This window comes from Ixodes scapularis, unplaced genomic scaffold (genome assembly GCF_016920785.2).
Source record: "Ixodes scapularis isolate PalLabHiFi unplaced genomic scaffold, ASM1692078v2 PGA_scaffold6__148_contigs__length_123643588, whole genome shotgun sequence".
NCBI classification, from domain to species: Eukaryota; Metazoa; Arthropoda; class Arachnida; order Ixodida; family Ixodidae; genus Ixodes; species Ixodes scapularis.
The window spans coordinates 24,850,380-24,868,252 of record NW_024609881.1 but is presented as its reverse complement, the minus strand read 5'-3'; the positions used below and the strand labels follow the sequence as shown (position 1 = coordinate 24,868,252).

General features: G+C 46.9%; 1 protein-coding gene across 1 annotated transcript in view; it reads right to left on the bottom strand.

The window, feature by feature from the left end:
- Nucleotides 1–17,873, bottom strand: part of LOC8052550 (tRNA-dihydrouridine(16/17) synthase [NAD(P)(+)]-like) — a 30,185-nt gene that overhangs the window by 9,922 nt on the left and 2,390 nt on the right. Inside the window, exons 2-8 of the mRNA XM_029967346.4 lie at nucleotides 17,107–17,266; nucleotides 13,609–13,721; nucleotides 10,811–10,893; nucleotides 9,600–9,703; nucleotides 7,531–7,675; nucleotides 2,619–2,721; nucleotides 788–873 (exon numbers count right to left, since the gene is read on the bottom strand). Of these exons, the coding sequence (XP_029823206.2) occupies nucleotides 788–873; nucleotides 2,619–2,721; nucleotides 7,531–7,675; nucleotides 9,600–9,703; nucleotides 10,811–10,893; nucleotides 13,609–13,721; nucleotides 17,107–17,266 (794 nt within the window). The remainder of the gene's footprint in view (nucleotides 1–787; nucleotides 874–2,618; nucleotides 2,722–7,530; nucleotides 7,676–9,599; nucleotides 9,704–10,810; nucleotides 10,894–13,608; nucleotides 13,722–17,106; nucleotides 17,267–17,873) is intronic.

Sequence of the window (17,873 nt, the reverse complement as noted above, 5' to 3'; positions counted from 1 at the left end):
CAGGGCCGCAAGTAAACAATTGCTAGCTATTCCTCGTTTTATAAGCTTTGAATGGGCACTTTCGAATGACAGAAGACTTTTTGTGTCGCAAGTTATACATTAAGCACAAGCGTTCCTTAGGGAAACCTAACTGCAAATCTAAAAACTCAATGCAATCGTGGTTTGCCATTTCACAGATGAACTATAAGCCTCCCGACTGAACATTAAAAATGTTAATGATTTTTGCAGCGACAACAACCTCATTTGCCCCTGTCAAATCTCCTAAAACAAGAAAATCATCTACATATCTCTAAACCTTTAGCACATGCTTAAGTTCAAGATAGCCAGATACGCGTTTGTCCATTTTGCCCAGATAAATATTGCAAAACACCAGGGAAACCGTAGACTGGACACATACACCGATTTTTTTAACAAAGAATTGATCTTTAAGGCTGACAGCTGTCGACTTAACTTAGAATTCCAGGAGGGCTAGGAAGTTCTCAAAGTTGATGCCAGTCAAATCTTAAAACAGAGTTCACCCGGATCTTGTAAGAAAAGCGGTATGTATCTTGTAAAAAAAACAACTCCACAGAGATTGTACAGGATATCAGTGAACGACTTCTAACTATCAGGACAGCCTTCTCAGTGAATATGAATGATCTGTGCTACTCTGTGCTACATGGTGGACTCATCAGTGCTGTAAGGAACAAGATCGAGAAATCCGGATGGACTGGGTTCCAAAATTAGGCTCGCATCAACTGTGAGAACTTCCTAGCCCTTATGCAACTTTCTAGCTTTCTTGACTCACTCTGGCCGGACGTAGGGCTGGCAGATCCAGGGCGGGAACGGAAGGCTCGCCTGCGCAGACCCTGGCTCCGGCTCCCACGTCCTTGACTGCACAATGCAACGACGCAACTCTCAGTACTTCGATTCGAGGGCAACCCGGCGAACGGTTATCCACAACTCCGGCAAAAATGAACGGCACCGAGCGGGAAAACACCGAGCTGGCTGGAACAGGCCCTTCTTCGGTTTCTGCTCTTTTCTCATGGCTTCCGTGGTTGCACACTGTTGACGTCCACCGAAGTAAAGTGAGGGAAGTCGAATTAGTTGCGTCAACAGCAACGACAGGGCCGCAGGGAAAACCGCGACTCATAATGTCGCAACGAATTAGGTGAGCCACGCGTCACTTCTCACGCTGCAAAGGCCGGATGGTTGTTTCGGTCACTCTGTCGTTAGTGTCGTGTTGACACGTCGCCTGGGTCGCTCTCGACGCAACCGCGTGAACGAGACATTGTGCACTTATTCTGATTTGTCGGTACGACGGACCGGCAATAGGTAGTCTTACCGGTGCTTCCCCGACGAAGAAAAAGCCTCGGAAGCTCGCTCACTCACGTCAACGAGCCGCCGCAAGTTCGTACGTAGCGGATAAAAATTAGGGCAAACGATTTCGAAGCCAATGCTTGCCACCTCAAACTTGAGCGTTCTGCACCGAGCCGGCATGTGGCATGGCACAATCTGTTTTCGGCCTCAATATTTGTCGAAAGTGGCGACGTCTGTGGGTTGCTTGAGTTGCGAAAAGTCACCTATGGAATGAAAATGGCAGGGTCCTTTCGAACGCCTGGCCTCCGGCATGCTCTTCTTGTCTTGCAACGTACATTAGCTGCACATTTAAGCTCAATGCTCACAAGACGCCAAAGTGTTCTCAGAGGTAGGAAAGTTGCGCAGGGGGCGGGGTAAGACCGAAATTCCTCCGTCCTACTTTTCCCGTCGGCGTCTACGGCGCATTTACCTAAAGACTCATTTCCACGGACGATTCCAGCGCTTGTCCCACTTCGACGAGAGCGGGCTCACCGCTCGAACGACCGAACAAACGCACGAGCGAGACGAGCGAACACTTCCGCGAGCCAGCCCAGAGGCACTAGCGTAGATCACTATACACTTTACAAACTAACGGTTCGGTGTGTCGGGAATGAGGGAGTTCTGGAGAGGGAGTTCAACACTCCCCGGATGCACGAAGTTCTAAACGTTGACGCAATATTCGAAACCTTCGCATGCCGAAGACGCGACACGGCTGCAAACTTCCCCACCCTCTGGAGAACATACGCGCGACCCAAACACTCGGAGAACGTCCTACTACCGATGAGAGAAGGAAGCAGACGTGGCAGCTTCTTGACAAAGAAACGCCTCTCAGACCGCTCGGCGCCATCTGCGTTCCGGGTCACACTAAATAAATCGACAAATAAAGTTTTCTTTTTGGGAAGCTCGGATTTTCCTTACAAAAAGACAGCTCCAACTGTTTCTTTCTCGATTTAGATTAAACTGGCTCGGAAAGTCACTTTTTGGGGTTTATTGGTGTACACCAAAAACATGGAGCCCTACTCATTCCCGACGTCGATACACCCCGGCCCAAGAGCAGCTCGAACAGGTTTTGTTTAAGTCCCACCCCTCCCGTTTGTCCAAAGCGGTCCCAAAGCAGCAACAAATTGGCATCACAAAGGCCAGGGTGTCACGCTCCTAGCACCTTAGCGGCAGCGTGTTTGGGCCTTGTAAACACGCAAGTCGAGGCGAGGGTGCGGCAAAATGGCGCCCGTTGGCTGCCCGAATTTGCTGCACCCTCCCCGAAGGTGCCGACCCCTCACCTGCAGCCGGTCCCTGAGCCTCAGGGCCACCTCCTCGAAGGCCTCGAGAGCGCTGGCCTTGGCCAGCTTCTCCCGCAGGTCCACGTTCTCCGCCATGGTCAGGCTGAAACGAGGCCCTCGACTTTATTAATTCATTCCCTCTTTTATTAAATGCGGAGCATTTATAGGCCAGTCTCCGAAATCCTGACCCCCAGCGATAAAAATGGGAAATAATAATCACAAACGGAGGCTTCTGTGAAGAAAGGGGATGCACATAAAACACAAGTTTTTCTCTTTAGAGCACTCTTGGCATCGGTGTTGTTCTTAAAGCTTTGTGACTATGCAATTCTGACGTTCTTGCATGATATGTGCGAAGGTTTCTAAAAACAAAACGGAGCCTTGCAAGAAGCGCAGCCCCCCTACTGTGTCATGGCATCAGCATAAACAAACGTGGTGGCACCCATAGAACAGCGCAGACACTGGTCTATAGGGCCAGCTCTCGGTGCTTTCGTGCCCGTTCGTTCCGTCCCTGAAATATAGAGGCCGTTAAACAAAATGTTTACAGTTTTTTTGGGGTTTTTTTTTACTGCAAAAATAAATTATGCATCGCTGAACGCTCGTTTACCACCCAAATATGGGGCTAGCAGTCCAAACCAGACTCGAAAGTTTCGGAATCAACCGTTATCTTATTAAAAAGCTGAATAAGTGATTGCCCGAGATCTTTATTAAAAAATTGGTGCTCAACGGAGCCCTCGAATACTTGCAGCTGAACGGCGCCAGTTACCGAGAACGGGCTCCAGTTTCCTTTTGAAATTTTCAGAATATCACTCGTAAGCTTTGAACAAGATAACAGTTATTACAGACAGACGCCTTTTTAACGAATGCCTCTACTACGAAGATGCCCGTTTAACGAAGTAAAATAAAAGACCCGGCCAATCTCCTCTGCGTGTTTTCGGACCGCAACAACAAATTCCTGCGTTGAATAAGCGTCACTCCGCTCCAAGATCCAGGCAATGCATGCGCTCATTTCCTTATATCTAGGGTTCCGTGTTTTTGGATAAATCCGAAAAACTCCCAAAAACACCAACCGGTAAAATTTTGGTCAATACAAATTGATCTGATAAACCCAGCTCCTCCCTCCCCCTCCCCTCCCTCCCCCCCCCCCCTCCCCTCCCCCAAAAATCGTTCAGCCTTTCCACTCTTGTGAAAAAGGAAGACCAGCGGAGCTGTACTCGAGACACTGTGTGCTTCTTCTTCATCGTCGCTGTCTGTTTTTCGTGCTGTTTCCTACAATGAATTCCCATCAATGCACCCAACTATCCTTTCTTCTATTATAGCTGGAAAGGTTGCCGCCGTCGCTTATAGATGGCGGTAACTGTCCAGGTACGTTTGTGTCGACATACACGGACACGATCCTGGGGAACCTAGCCCTTCACAGCTCCGCTGTAAAAAAAAGACGGTATTTCACAATTATGTTTGATCAGCGCACAAGGTAAATGGTCATGGGAAAATGCCACCACAGATATCTTTCAAATCTCCAACCATTTCCAAAAGAGGACTTGCTGCTTATCTCGTCAAAGCTCATTCAGGGCAACAGGTCATAGTAGAACTTCCGGGCAACGACAGAAACCACGGTAGGTGATTGAAGACCTATTCGGAAGTGGGCGTTTGTACAAATAAGAAGCAACACAGTGGTATAAGACATTCAACAATATAAAGACGGCAAAACTTTATCAGTGGCAATACCGGTGCAGTACGACCGCTAGCCTGGTGTTGTTAAATTGCGTCACGCAATAGTGAGCACACAAATTAGTGCCAATACAATTTTCATTTAGAAATAACAAAATTTAAAAAAAATGGTAATCGAGTCTAAGTTGTTTGGATTTTTCACCCCACGTGCCCCGAGCTGCGATGCACTAAAAGTCTCGGCCATCATTCCCCCTTTTCGTTAAGTTGATTCTCAACACACAAAGATTAGTTTCCGATGTCGCTCATACTATAGTTGGCGTTATGCTGCTTCCTGAAACACCTCGAATGTTGCCCAGGTACGCCAATATGTAATAGCACTAATCCGGTTTCGTGTGACCGGTTTTTTTCCCTCTCAACTACCACGATGAAGCTACCAGCACTAATAAAAATTTCACCGGTCCCACGAACTTCGTTATAAAGGTGCCAGAGTTTCAGAACTGTGGTTCTGAAACTCTGGCTTCTGGTTCGTACCACTGGTGCTACACTTGGGCAGAAGCTGAGCATTCGGCAATGCATCATTTCTCTTTGCGATAAAAAAAAACAAAAAAACGTAAAGTTTGTTCGAAGCACATTTCCTCCATAAAATCCCTGTGTTCCTGTGACATCATCAGCGTGAGTCGTCAGATCACACAATCATGCAACATCAAGTATCACCGTGACCAGGCACGAGCAGTTTTTTCATGCTTACGAATGGACGATGCCTCGACATTGATGCAACACAGGTGGGTCAGAGATTAGGCAAAGACATCTTAAATGTTACAAAATATGCATTAAAACCAGAGAGCGTAATGAAACTAACATTTCTGGAAAGTGTTAACTTTAAACTTTTTCTAGTTGGCAAAGACTTTAATGACTCATTTCCAATCATTAGAACCCAATTTCAAAGTGCAATAAGCTTGTTTAAATGAAGCTAATATTATAAGAATGGTACTGTTGCAGATTTTTAACCGTTTCACAACCAAACCGACCCCTGCTTCTCCAGAATATATTTGTTTTGCATTTTGTTCTCACTCCGTGCCTTTCGCCAAATTATCTCGTGAGAAAACAAAAAATGTGGGCCTGTCGCGCCATTTATGTAGAAGTCACAAAACGCATGAAGCTTGTTCTTGGCAGCCCAGCAATGGCTGGGCTGCCAAGAACAAAGTGTCACGCCTGTCCGTGGTCTGACAGACGATGAAGATGGAATTCAGGAGCTGCTGATGAATTTGGACTTGAACGAAAGCGACACTAACTAATAAGGTAATGCAAGTGACTCTGCAAATGAAGACCTTGATGAGAGCCCCTGCCAGAGAAGAATTCACGAGAGGAAACTTGATGAGCAGAATCTGAATCGGAAGATGAAAGAATTCAAGCCGCAGGTGCAAGCGTTTGGCCAGTCATCTTCAGGTATCTCCAAAAGCCTCACGGCGGCGTTCAGTGATCTCGAGATTTCTTAAAGTTTGTTTACGCTAGATATTATGGATGCAATTGTTGAGCAAACAAACATTTTCCAGTGCCAAGTAGTGACCGCGTGTACGTCGGCAGACAAGTCATGAGTATACCAGTAAAAAGGCTTGACGGCAAGCGAGTTTTCTGTCTTTCTTGCCGTGGCAATACGTGGAAACACGCTGAAAAAAACCACCACACGGGGAAGAGCAGTCTGCGAAAAAAAGCAGCAGTGAAAGGGTTAATGGGGTTATTCTAGAGAAGTTGGGTAGAAACGTATGCAATAAAGTTAAGGTTTTTCTGGAAACTATATTGGATAGGAAAACAATGAGCTTATGTTTGTGCTTAAGACACAAAATTCTAGATGTGATAAGGTAATATAAATTGAAGGAGAAATGACAAAAAAAAAATTATCTAGACTAAGGTCTCCCCTTCAAGGGGCCCTGCAATCATATTTAAGCATCTACCCTTTTTGTGGCTCCCACGTCCCTCGGGGTTTGGGCAAGCCAGCGGGCACGGAAAGACTAACTAAATATCAGTGCGTCATAATTTAACCGGACGACGTGGAAACCTCCTCCACCTACGGGGGCGACCCATGGTGCCTAAAGCGCGCGATATGTGACGTCTTAGGTCCTGGGCTTACTACTGGTCAGAGCCACTAAAAGCTTCTTTTTTGTCGAAATACAAAGTATAAGTGGCATGAACCGTTTCAATTATTTATAAAAGTAGTTTTTGTTCACTATTTTAGATCAGAAAAGAAACGAATGCAGTTTAGAAAGTACGGAAACAAGAAAAGATCCGTCAACAAACCCACCACCAAACGGTGGAAAAGGCAGTGCATACTAAAAAGGTGTAGTGGGATCAGGTGCCAACGAACGGCGAGCGTAGAAAGGTCCTGGATGTATGCGCCGGCACTGCGGTTGTGCAGACTGGAGGATCCGAGCGTTCCCAAGGCCTTTGGCGAGCAGCTTTCGCTTGTGGTTTGGCCTTTTGGCGGCATGGCAGCACAAAGTGGCTCCCGTTTTGCGTTTTAAACTGATCTTTATCCCGTGTTTGCTGTCGTTTGTGGCCAATGAAGTGTCATGCCGAATAAGTGTTTAATCGCGCAGCAAATGCAATGCGAGCCGCCCTGGCTGCCGCTTCATACAGCCTATCCATAACATGCTTTAGTGGCGCCCTCTTGAGCCGTCGACACGGAGTGCGGCAGCCGTGAGCGCTCGCTGAGCTCACTACCCCTCGTCTAGTTCACGGCTACTCAAGCAACCAAGGACGTCACGAAGAAGGTTATTTTTTGCTTGTTTTTGTAATTTTAGTTTGTCTATATAACTTTTAAACTAAAGCGAAATTCGAGAAAAGAAAAGTTTCATTAAGCTAGTACGTTCAGAGAGCTCAGGTTCGGTGCAAATTAAAAATCAGTAAAAAAGTCCTTGCAGGGCCCCTCAACCCTCTGATGGTCGTCGCCGTACATGCACGACAATGATTACACATTTTAAAACGATTGCCTAAATGCAGATACTTTCAAATTTCAAACCTAGTTAGTTAGGGTCACTTTACAAATTGCAGGAGCACCCCCCCCCCCTCCCCCCCCTCTGGCTAGCAGTGGTATTGCACCGGCTTCTCACCTATGGCATTGGGGGGCTCCCCCACCATCTACTAAACGCACAGTACCGTAGCTCACTACGTCCAGGCGACCAATGTCTGAGGTCCACCTCACGGGGTGAGCCTTCTCTTCGCACACCCCTCTCCCTGGTCGACTTACCAGTGGTGCATGAGCTTGAAGAGGTGCCCCCTGACGTAGGAGGCCGGACACGGGTGGTCCCGCACCAGGTGCAGGTACTCCAGGGAAGCCTCCCACACTGGGGCCAGGCGCCCCGTGAACAGGTACGGGTTGTGCAGGTGGCCCTCTGCAACGGGGACGACGTGCCGTTCATAGCACGCGGCTTTTGTCCGCGCCTATACGGCACCTCGAATCCGTCTTTCAACAATGCGTCTAGCGTCTCATACTGCAAACTGCAGCGAAAGTGGTACGAAAGTGGCAACAAACTGCGCCGCTGGAGCGGGTGCATCATGCCGTCGGATGTCACGATCCCGGCGGTCAATTGTAGGAGTTTTGACGAAAAAGACAAGCGAGCGCGAGAGGCGCCGCTGTCGCGGTATCTCGACTCCCACAGCTTTCGTTGAAGTCAAATTCACCTCCACCACCATGCCGACGCCAGGATTGCGGCAAGCAACACAGCGACGCAAGCCTAACGTCCTTGGGCGGGAAGTAGGGGATTACAAACGAGGACGGGGTAAACGCACCAGTCCGACGGAGGCTATGTCGCGAAGAAGGTGCACTACAACCAAAATTTAGGTTCCACATAAAACTACCCTAAAATTAATCACCAATCCATCGCTCAAGCCTCAAATCCACTCGCTTGTTTGACGAGTAAATCAATTATTTAGCAAAAGATCAGATAACGCACGATTGAAGACATCTTTACTTTGTCATTTCGTGTAGTGCACTTCCGAGTCTCTTCAGAAGGATTTAAAACAAGCGATTTGCATCAGCTTGTCTAAGCTTTTTTTTTTTATTTGTGTGCAAGCTACTTACGAGATCCTATGATTACTCGCATTGTGAGAACTGCAGCTTGTCTCTTTCGATCCGGAAATCAGGCACAGATTAAGTGTCTTCTGCCGCGCTTTGGCCGAGCGTGCGCGCTCGAGGCTGAAGAGACGCCGCAGGGGCGTCAAACCAAATTCTGAGGTTTTACGCGTCGAATTGTCAAAGGCGCCCCAGTGGAGTACCGACAATTAATCTGAACCACCCGGGGATCTTTCGATACGCAACAGATGTTTCAATCACGTGGCACCTTCTCTGCAACAAGCCTCCGTCACGTTGCAGGCAACTTGGCCGGAATTCAAACCCGCCGCCCAGGGACCCGTGGACCGGCACTGAGCCACTGAGCTGGCTGTCGAAGCACTGTCGATGGTAGGCAACTGAAACACTCCGGCTTTTCGTTGGTCAGAGATTTAAAAATTACTCAGCAACTTGCTCACTCGGATTGGAGGTTGCAGTGGCCGGCCGTGTTCTGAAATTTACTCGATCCCACTCCAGGGTAAAGATTTTTAAATGCTAAAAATTTGTTCCCCTGGAAGCCGTCTTTTGTTTAGACTGGACTGGCTTCATGAGGCCACGGCGCGGTTCCCGCCATGCTTTTTCGCTTTGTTCATTTGCTCGTTGCGTTCACTTTCCCTTCTGCAAAAAAAAAGAGTCTTCTGGCACGCTTCTAACGACGGGCCGCGGGAGCGAGAGGGGATAGGGAGGAGCGGCCGCAGCGGTGGCATGACGTACGTGGCGACGTAAAACCGAAGCACGGTGGCACCGTTTGTGTGAAACCGCCCACACCCGAGAGAAAAGACTGGCTCTTCGAAGACAACGGTGTGCGGACCATAGGCAGAGGCCGAGAGAAGCCGCGGTGGCTGCATCCAAAACAGCCAACGTCCGGGACAACAGACCGGTTTCTGAACGCTACACTACGTGCAGACTGTAGTGAGGTTCAAATTCCCATCCTTCGCTGAGTCGGAACCCCCGCGCCGAATCCCGACGCATTTCGTCGAAAATCGGTGTGGCGACAGCGGCGATTTCAACATCATTTCTACTTTAGCTTTCAAAAACGCACTCGCATCCAGCGTCGCTCTATTAGTGCGATCGTGCGGAGTAACTCGGACCTGCTCGAGTAAGATTTGGAACGCAGCCTGTGTCTGCCCTCTACATCCTCCAATCAGAGCTCGGCACAGTGATGTCAGCATAACCCAAGCAGGCGAACTCGCTTGCGAGCAGCTCACCTGCCGACATGACGGCGTCAGCCCCAGTCTCCCGCAAACATCGCTCAGCATCCTCCAGGTACTGGATGTTGCCGTTGGCAATCACGGGGATCTTCACACTGCGCCTGGAAAGGAAGGGGGCGGACGTCGGCTCGGGCTTTGGCCAGCTCTGGCTGGCTCTACGGAGGCCGACCGGAGCCGTCAAATAAGCCATGCCAGAGTCCTTCGACACACTTCCGGTTGCGGGACTTTTCCGCAATGCTTCTATGCCACTCGAGGCGGCCACGCCGCAGCGCCACAGTTCCTGCGGGGGCCACCGCAGGCGTCGTCGGACAGACGAGGAAGGCGTCCGCGCCGAGTTTTTGTCATCGCTCTACTCGCGGTTCGCTCGTCTCAATCGTCCCGTGCTGCGCAACAGAAGCGGTGTGCACGAGCGACGTCGCCGAAAACATGCTGTGTGCCGGGCTGCCGAAGTGGAAGTAATGTTTTCCTATCTCGCTTTTCCGAAGACACCGACCTCTGTGCGCCAAGGAAGTGCGTGACACCACGACAGGAAGTTGCAGGCTTCGATTTCGATCGGAAGAATGTGCGCGTGCGTGAGAAGCATTTTGATGCCACAGACATCGTCAAAGCCTACGAGCATGCAAGAAAAGGCGACGCAGCGTCACAGTCATGCGAAGGGGAAAAGTTACCGCCATTAGCCGTTCCCAGGACATTTGAGGGCCTGCCCGCCCATCTAACCAAGAATGAGGTATATCTCGGCCGCCGACGGTAAGGTTGCGGTTGTGCTATGAATACGTCGCACAAAAGACGGTTTGCAAATGAGGCACGTTTCTTCCTCATACGACAGTTCTGCCACGTTGGTCGTGCAAAAACTGTCTGCTAACATGTTTGAGCACACATATGTGTGAATGTGCTTGAGGCGCGTCAGCAGATGTCATTGCAACTGCAGCAAACGCTTCGTCTTTTGTATCGCGTAAGAGCAGTGTGGCCATGGATTCGGGGCACTGGCGAAAAGAGGTTGCGAGTCGTTCTCCAGCAGTCGAGCGCCACAAACTGACGTCTTTCGAGTTGCCAAAGTCGCAAACATCGAGCCGGCCTTCTAGGGCCTCGCAATTTGAACGAGAAAACCTCGCTTCTTGGTTCGCTCCTCCAGAATAAAGACGCAAGAACGATGTGGCCCGACCCTCGGCAACGACGCCGAGGTCGGACGCCGTCGCGGGAGAGCTCACTTGACGGCACGGATGTGCTCCCAGCTGGCCAGTCCCGTGTGGGGCCCCTTCTGCTCCCGCGTCCGTCCGTGGACGGTCAGCACCTGGGGCGAGTCAAGAACCGGGTCAGTCACACTTTCGGTAGGGCACTGACAACCACGTGCCAGAATTCAGTCAATCTCACTCTAGAGTAAAGGTTTTGCACATTGGCATTTGAAAACGGCAACAAGAGTGCTATTTAGTGCTCGGCCCGCGACGAACCGAATTAAAATAAAGAGAGCGATAAAAAATGTTTCAATATACGTGAGTTAGATACCTATTGTTGTCATTCCTCTGCGTAAGCACTGCAGAAATTTAGCAACTTTTCACACCGTAGGGCAGACCCCCCTCAAAGAAGCTTACTGTCTAGGTTCTCGGTCATTCCATCCTGCATTCAACAAGATTGCCGTCGGCGCAGACGTTCTTCCCCGACCTCGAGTCATCATGAACGTCTGGTCGTCCTCCCCAAAACTTGAAGCGGTTTCCTTCATGCGTAGTACACGTCTGTGACCATTGACGGTCTTACATCTATACCCTGTTGTAGGTTAAGGGAGGAGTGGGCACTGAACTTAGTTTTCTTTTATTTTTAGAGCTATCTGCATGAAATTTTCAGGGTACATTCACAGCACATATATAAAAACGACTGCTAAGTTTCATAATGCTGTGCCGACTAATTCTCAATTTAATATTTTTTTGTCCCTGGCCTAGAGAATTTGCGAAACATAGTGAGAATGTGAAATTTGTTATAACCATTCCTGGAAAGGCAATCCAGGGCATGACAGAGCCTTTTTTTATTAATTCATTTGCAGAAAAAAATTTAGCACAACATTCAATTTTGTTGTTGGTCATATCCTCATCCATCAAATTTCATTTGTGCATTACATAGTTTTAACAAAATCTTGAAGAAAAGGAAGATTGTCATGCCCTCTCAAAGTTCTCTAAAAACAAAATAAAAAAAAAATACTGTGGACACAACACGCATGCACATAAGCCACCGTCCACAACTTTTATTCATTTGTCTTCTCTCAAGCAGATGTTGCAACTGAAAATCAGAAGAATCTCAAGCAGGATCGCATCACGTGAAACGGCTTTACTCTGCACGAAGTAGCAGGAAGTGCTTTTGCGCCCTCTCTTCTTGTTCCGCTTTTCTGTCTTTTCTAGATGTCGACTGCCAAAGGCATAGAAGCATAACAGCCGTAAGTAGCAACGCGATGCTGCTTCCGATGGTTGCGATGCAAAGAAACTTTCATGGACCACTTCCATGCATTGAACGCATGCACCGTCTCACACTTCATTTTCTGCATCGCGTGCGGCCACAAAACAAAACATGAAGGCAAAGTATGCAAAACTACAAAATAAAAAAGAACTGCTGTAAACAACGGCAAAAATTTCAAAAAGCGAAGCGGACTTGACAAAGTGAAAGAGCAAGCAAGCAGCTATAGCAGATGATGCGAGCTCGCAGAGGTGCGGTAGTGATGGCAACGGAAGGAGAACAAGCGTCGCGGTCAATGGTAGTCGCCCGTTCCTTTGAGCACGCTCTTCGGCCAATCACGGCTTCGTGATTAGCCGAAGCCGCCGAGACCTTGTAAATATTTTCTTAAAGGGACAATGCAACAAATTTTGTGCTTTGCGCAAATACCGCTTAGAACAAATCCCTGATGTTTATGACCAATTAAACACGTTTGTTTTTCTCCCCATGCAATAAACATCACAGAAAAAAAAAAAAAAAAAAAAACGAGCAGCGTTTTTTTTTTTTACACTTGCAGCCAGAACAAGCGGCCACGTGATCTGGAGCTGATTATATGCCGCCAAGTTGATCGTAGCTAGGCGCTGAGGTTGGCAAAGCACAGGACACATGCTGAATTCCAGACGTTTTTAGGGTTTGGCTACTGTCGTGCTTGCTGCGATTGGACATGGGCCGCTACCAGGATGCTGGTCGAGCTATCGATTATCACGAGCCAAAATTAAATGCTCACGTAAGGCTCGGGTTCAATCTGTGAGCCGCATTCAAATATCTTCCCTGGGGGGCTATGTCGACACTGCAATCCCCCAAGCTACGTCATCAAGTTTTAAGGAGGAAAGACCGAAAGAAACCGCTCTTTAATTCTTGAAATTACACCGCAAAAAAGAAGTTTCTTGGTCAATAGTGTTGCAAACAAGAATACTTGGGTCCCACTAGTGCCAGTGAACTCGTGTAAAGTGAAAAATATTTTAATTGAATGTCGTTGCACCGCCCCCTTAAAGATATTTTCTGAGCAAATTAGGTACGGATAGTTACAGAGGAGGTAGTTCATAAACTGTGCAGCCCAAAAAATAAATTTTTCAAAAATAGAGCTTTTCAATTTTTTGGTTTTCAAGGTAACGCCGGAGAGGAGGAGAGACGAGACGAGGAAAGGCTCGCCAGCTCTCCAATACTCGCTATGCTAAGGGGAAAAAGTGGAGGACTTTGTGGGGGGAGCTTCTTTAGTGTGCAACAGGGTATAGACATAATGAACGATCCAGAAAAACACATCCTCGTATAGTCTGCAAAGCACGAAATTTCGACTTTCAGACACGCATAGTTTGAGGATCATAATCCAGAAAATACAATATCTACATTATGTACCTACCTTTTGAGTATATTAAAACATTTTTCACTGCTCCTGGTTTTTTATCTAATACATTAAACGTTGAAAAAAAAAAAGAAGGAAAAAAAGAAAACAGTCCTTGTATAAACAGGGTAACTTGGATCTACTCGAGCAACATTTAAAACGCAACCAGAGTCCCTGGGGAAGATTTACCTGGCATCCCGCTGCCTCGAGCATCTGGGCGTAACGGACAGTTTTCTCCACCTCAGGGAAGACGCGCACCTTGCAAGTGATGGGGACGTCCACTTGCGTGTGCACTCGCTGCACTGCATCCAGAGAGTTTGCGGAATGGGTCCAGAGGCAGAGATTAACCACCTTTCAGTACACCTCACTTCCTTCCCCCCCCCCCTCCCTTTTGTTTTTTTGCACAGCTATTGACAGAATGGGAGTACACCTCTTTAGGAAGAATGGTCTCCAGCACCCAATAGTTGCCTTTTACCCTGCTTTAACTGCCCACTCTCGCTCCAAGCTCACGTGACACCGAGGTGTTATTGAAGACGGCTGTATAACTCCAAAGCATACGGCACAAGAGCCCCTGCAGCCAACAGGCATGCGTGCAACATGAGAGATGAGAGCGCCGCAACATAGTGGAAAGTGTCGGGGAGAGGCCGTGTTCTGTCGGCTCAAGCAAGGGTTGTCAAGAGAGCCTCTATGTTGCATATTAAAAAAAACTATATTAATCTTGTCTTACATTATTTTATTTTTTAAGCTTTACTTAAGGGGGAACACTACTCCGAAAGGCTAACTTTTGAACCGTCTGTCTTTTTTGCATGAAATTTGCAGGGTGTACTCATAGCACTGGACAAGGATGCTGTGGAAATTTTCAACCCTATACATTTATCCCACGATGAGTTACATAAAAGTTCATAATAAAAAAGTGTATCTGCTGAGGAAACCTATCGTTTAGAAAGGGGAATGAAAATGGCCAGTTTTTTTTGTTGGAACATACACCAGAATACTTGCTTCAGACGACTATGAAAAGAAATTTCAAAAATTATAAAAATTTATTCACAAAAAAATATGGAAAAAAGTTTTTTTTGGTATACATTTGATTTAAAAGAAATATAAACTTTTCATAACAAAAGAGCATAAAAATGCAGAAAATAAGTTCACAGTCGTGTTCTCCAGAAAATTTAAATATAGAGAAACCAAAATATATCTGCACGCATAATTTGATTATGAAATGATAGCTTCCCTGAACTGATATTTGACACTAAAAAGTGAAGCTGAGATAAATGCAATTGAAGTTTCATGATCAAGTTTTAAAAATTTATTTTTGTGTCTTAAATGTCAAAAATTCTTTCCACCAGTGTAGATGTCTTCTTCAAACTTCTTCCTGACATTGCTTTCAGCTATTTTCACTTGTGGATGACAAGTGCTAAGCAGTGCAGCACCCCTCACCAACATATAAAGAATAATTATTTTTGACATTGTTTGTAAATGCACATTGACAAGACTTTGTGAGAGTGTTCTTTGCTATCCATACATGCCAAAACTTTGCAGTTCTGAATATGCATTTTTTTTAAAAAAAGGTGCAATTCAAGGTAGTGTCCCCCCTTAAGAGATATTTGCTGCCGATTCCAAGCAAAAATTGAAAATTACCCAAATATAAACCCCATAACCAGAATGAAATCTGGCCATCACCAGGTTTCAATGTTGACTACAAACAAACAGTGCCATCTTCTAGCCCTGTCACAGCAAGGACAAGGAAAGGCAAAAAAGATTGTGGCCAACATGATCCATACAAGATGGTCCTGGACAAAACTGAGCACCGAGATGAATCTTAGAGGTCGGATTTGGCAGTCTTTTCAATGTGTCATACAATTTCGTCGTACGTGTTGCTGCCGTCTTCAGTAAGAAAACATTTACGGAGATTATACGAACAACCCATCCAATGGCCCCATTAGTGCTCTTGTGACGCGCGCTCAACACGTTGAGAGCTGTCGTGTCGCACGCTCAAACGGTGCATGCCAGTGCATCGTGGCGCTCTCCCATCGAAGATAAGAAGCTCGCACTGAAAGGGGCACTGACACATCAAAATCATTTTTTTTTTATTATCCGGAACGATTGAAAACGATGCCAGGACATTAACCTTAAAATCTGAAATTTGGGAATTCAGTATTTGTGAAGTAAAAAAACAATTTCCAAATTCCGAATTCAAAGTTCCCGCGCTTCCGTGCCGGTGCGTTGACGTCAAATATTGCGGAGTCCTGAGAGTCCACTTTTTTTCACGACTGCCTGCTGTTGCCATGGCGACCCAAAGCGAGGAGGAAAGGTTGATTGATTATTAGGTGTTTAATGGCACAAAAGCAACACAGGCCATGCTGCGCCAAAGGAATAGTTAAAAGACTCTATAGTAAAAGGAAGGAATTACTATGCAGAGGATCTATAACTGGTGCAGGTAGCCAGTTTTTTTAAGAAAATCTAAAATATGACTAAAAGGAACTAAAGGTTGATCTCCCAGTAAAAAGGCTGGATGAAATGGAAGGTATCCAGAAAGTGCAGGGAAACTTGTTCGACGTTCTTGATCAAAGAATTTGCAGTGCCATAGAATATGCAGCATTGTTAGCAATTCACCGCAATGCTCACAGACTGGGGCGTCCTCACCACAAAGAAGGTGTCGATGGGTGACACGTGAATGTCCAATTCTCAAACGACACATTAAAACTTCATGGTGACGGTCTCTATGGTGCAAACTCTCCCATACCTCCAAACGTGGTTTGATGACATGTACTAGCTTATTATTTATTTCTTTGTCCCAGTCTTGCTGCCAGGCATTATGAATTGCTTTTTTAAGAACTGGTTTAAAATCTTCTTGAGGCAGCTGAACGGGTGTTTCCAGAGCATCCTTAACAGACGCTGCCAGCCTATCTGCCTTCTCATTACCTGAAATTCCCACATGGCTTGGTACCCAGCACAGCTTGATATTGTATCCCATTTGGGAAGCCAGGTTTAACTCTACCCGTACTTGTTGCACGAGCCGATTCTTAGAATCATTGAGGGAACAGAGAGAGAGGATAGCACTCTGGGAGTCCACAAACAAGATAGCTTTCCTGATGTTGTTGCCTAATATATATTCAATGACCATGAGCACACTATGAGCACACCGAGGAGGAAAGGAGCGAGCGCCCGGCGGACCGGTTTTGAGTGGTGTCGCCTGTTTTCCGTTGGAGGATACAAATCCAGGAGACGGCACCACAACGAACTTCCGATTTTTGGTATTTCAAAAAGAAGGGTCGTAGTGCGTTCGCAATTGCGTTAAAAAACATGTTTTAGGATTGCCGTTATTAAATGTTATAGAGATGCCGCCTACAAAGCTTCTAAATTTCATGATTCTTGACGTCACGAATCAAAAGAAGCGAGGAGGCGAAGGCAGGAGAATCAAACAACAAAAATAAAAAGGCGCGCGCGCGCACGAGAAAATTTTTTTTCGCGATGCGTTTTGTTTTGCGTGTTTATGACTGCAACTTGCATCGTTTTAGACAACAAAAAAATACGACCTTTGGGGTGTCAGTGCCCCTTGAAGGCACGACAACTGAGCCCCTTCTACTCTATTCTCATCGCATCAGTGACAATGATTGTTTTGAGCAACGTATTCTTCCTCGATCGCGCACGTTGCAAGAAGTGAGCTCCGAACCCGGCTTGGCTCACCAATGCGTGCGAGCAGGTCCCAGTCGTCCTGCAGGAAGGCCCCGTAGTGTCCGGCCCGGGCGATGGCCTGGGGGCAGCCCAGGTTTAGGTCCACCGCGCAGCAGTGGCCCACCACCAGCCGCGATGCCTGGACCAGTACCTCGGGGTCGTTGGCGCAGAACTGCACGTGCCGGGAATCCAGTCAGTGCCGGTCGGCACGTTTGCGTTTGGCCATGACTGAGTGCGCCTCAACCTCAAGCGACTGCTTACAAGGGAACACAGCAACATGCTGGCACCATCTCTTATCAATCAATGGAGACCCACACATCTTCTGGTTTCCCCGTTTCTCTTCACCCCCAAAATAAACAAATTAAAAAATAAACAAACAAGCTTTTGCTGCACTTGTAGATCAAATCTACTGACTGTCTACAATTATTGGTAGTTTATAACTAGGGTTATGTGTTAAATATCGACAAACCCCAATATATAGCCCCCAAAGTGGTATTCTCAAAATCAAGGAAAAAAAAAAAAAAAAAAATTAATCGGAGCTGTTTTTGAACAGGGATATCCGCAGTTTTGGGGGATTTCCGCCTAGTTTTTCACTTTTTGAGAAAGGGCTTCTGGCACCAGGTGCAAACTGTGGATTTACGAAGAGAGCAGGAACCAATAACAGGAGAAAAATACTGAAGTGTGTCGTTCTCGGCTGCCATCAGCTCTACAGACTCGCCATTTTTAGAAGACTAACTCCTAGAATATTCGCCGCATAAAGTCCCTGATGCTGAAGTTTC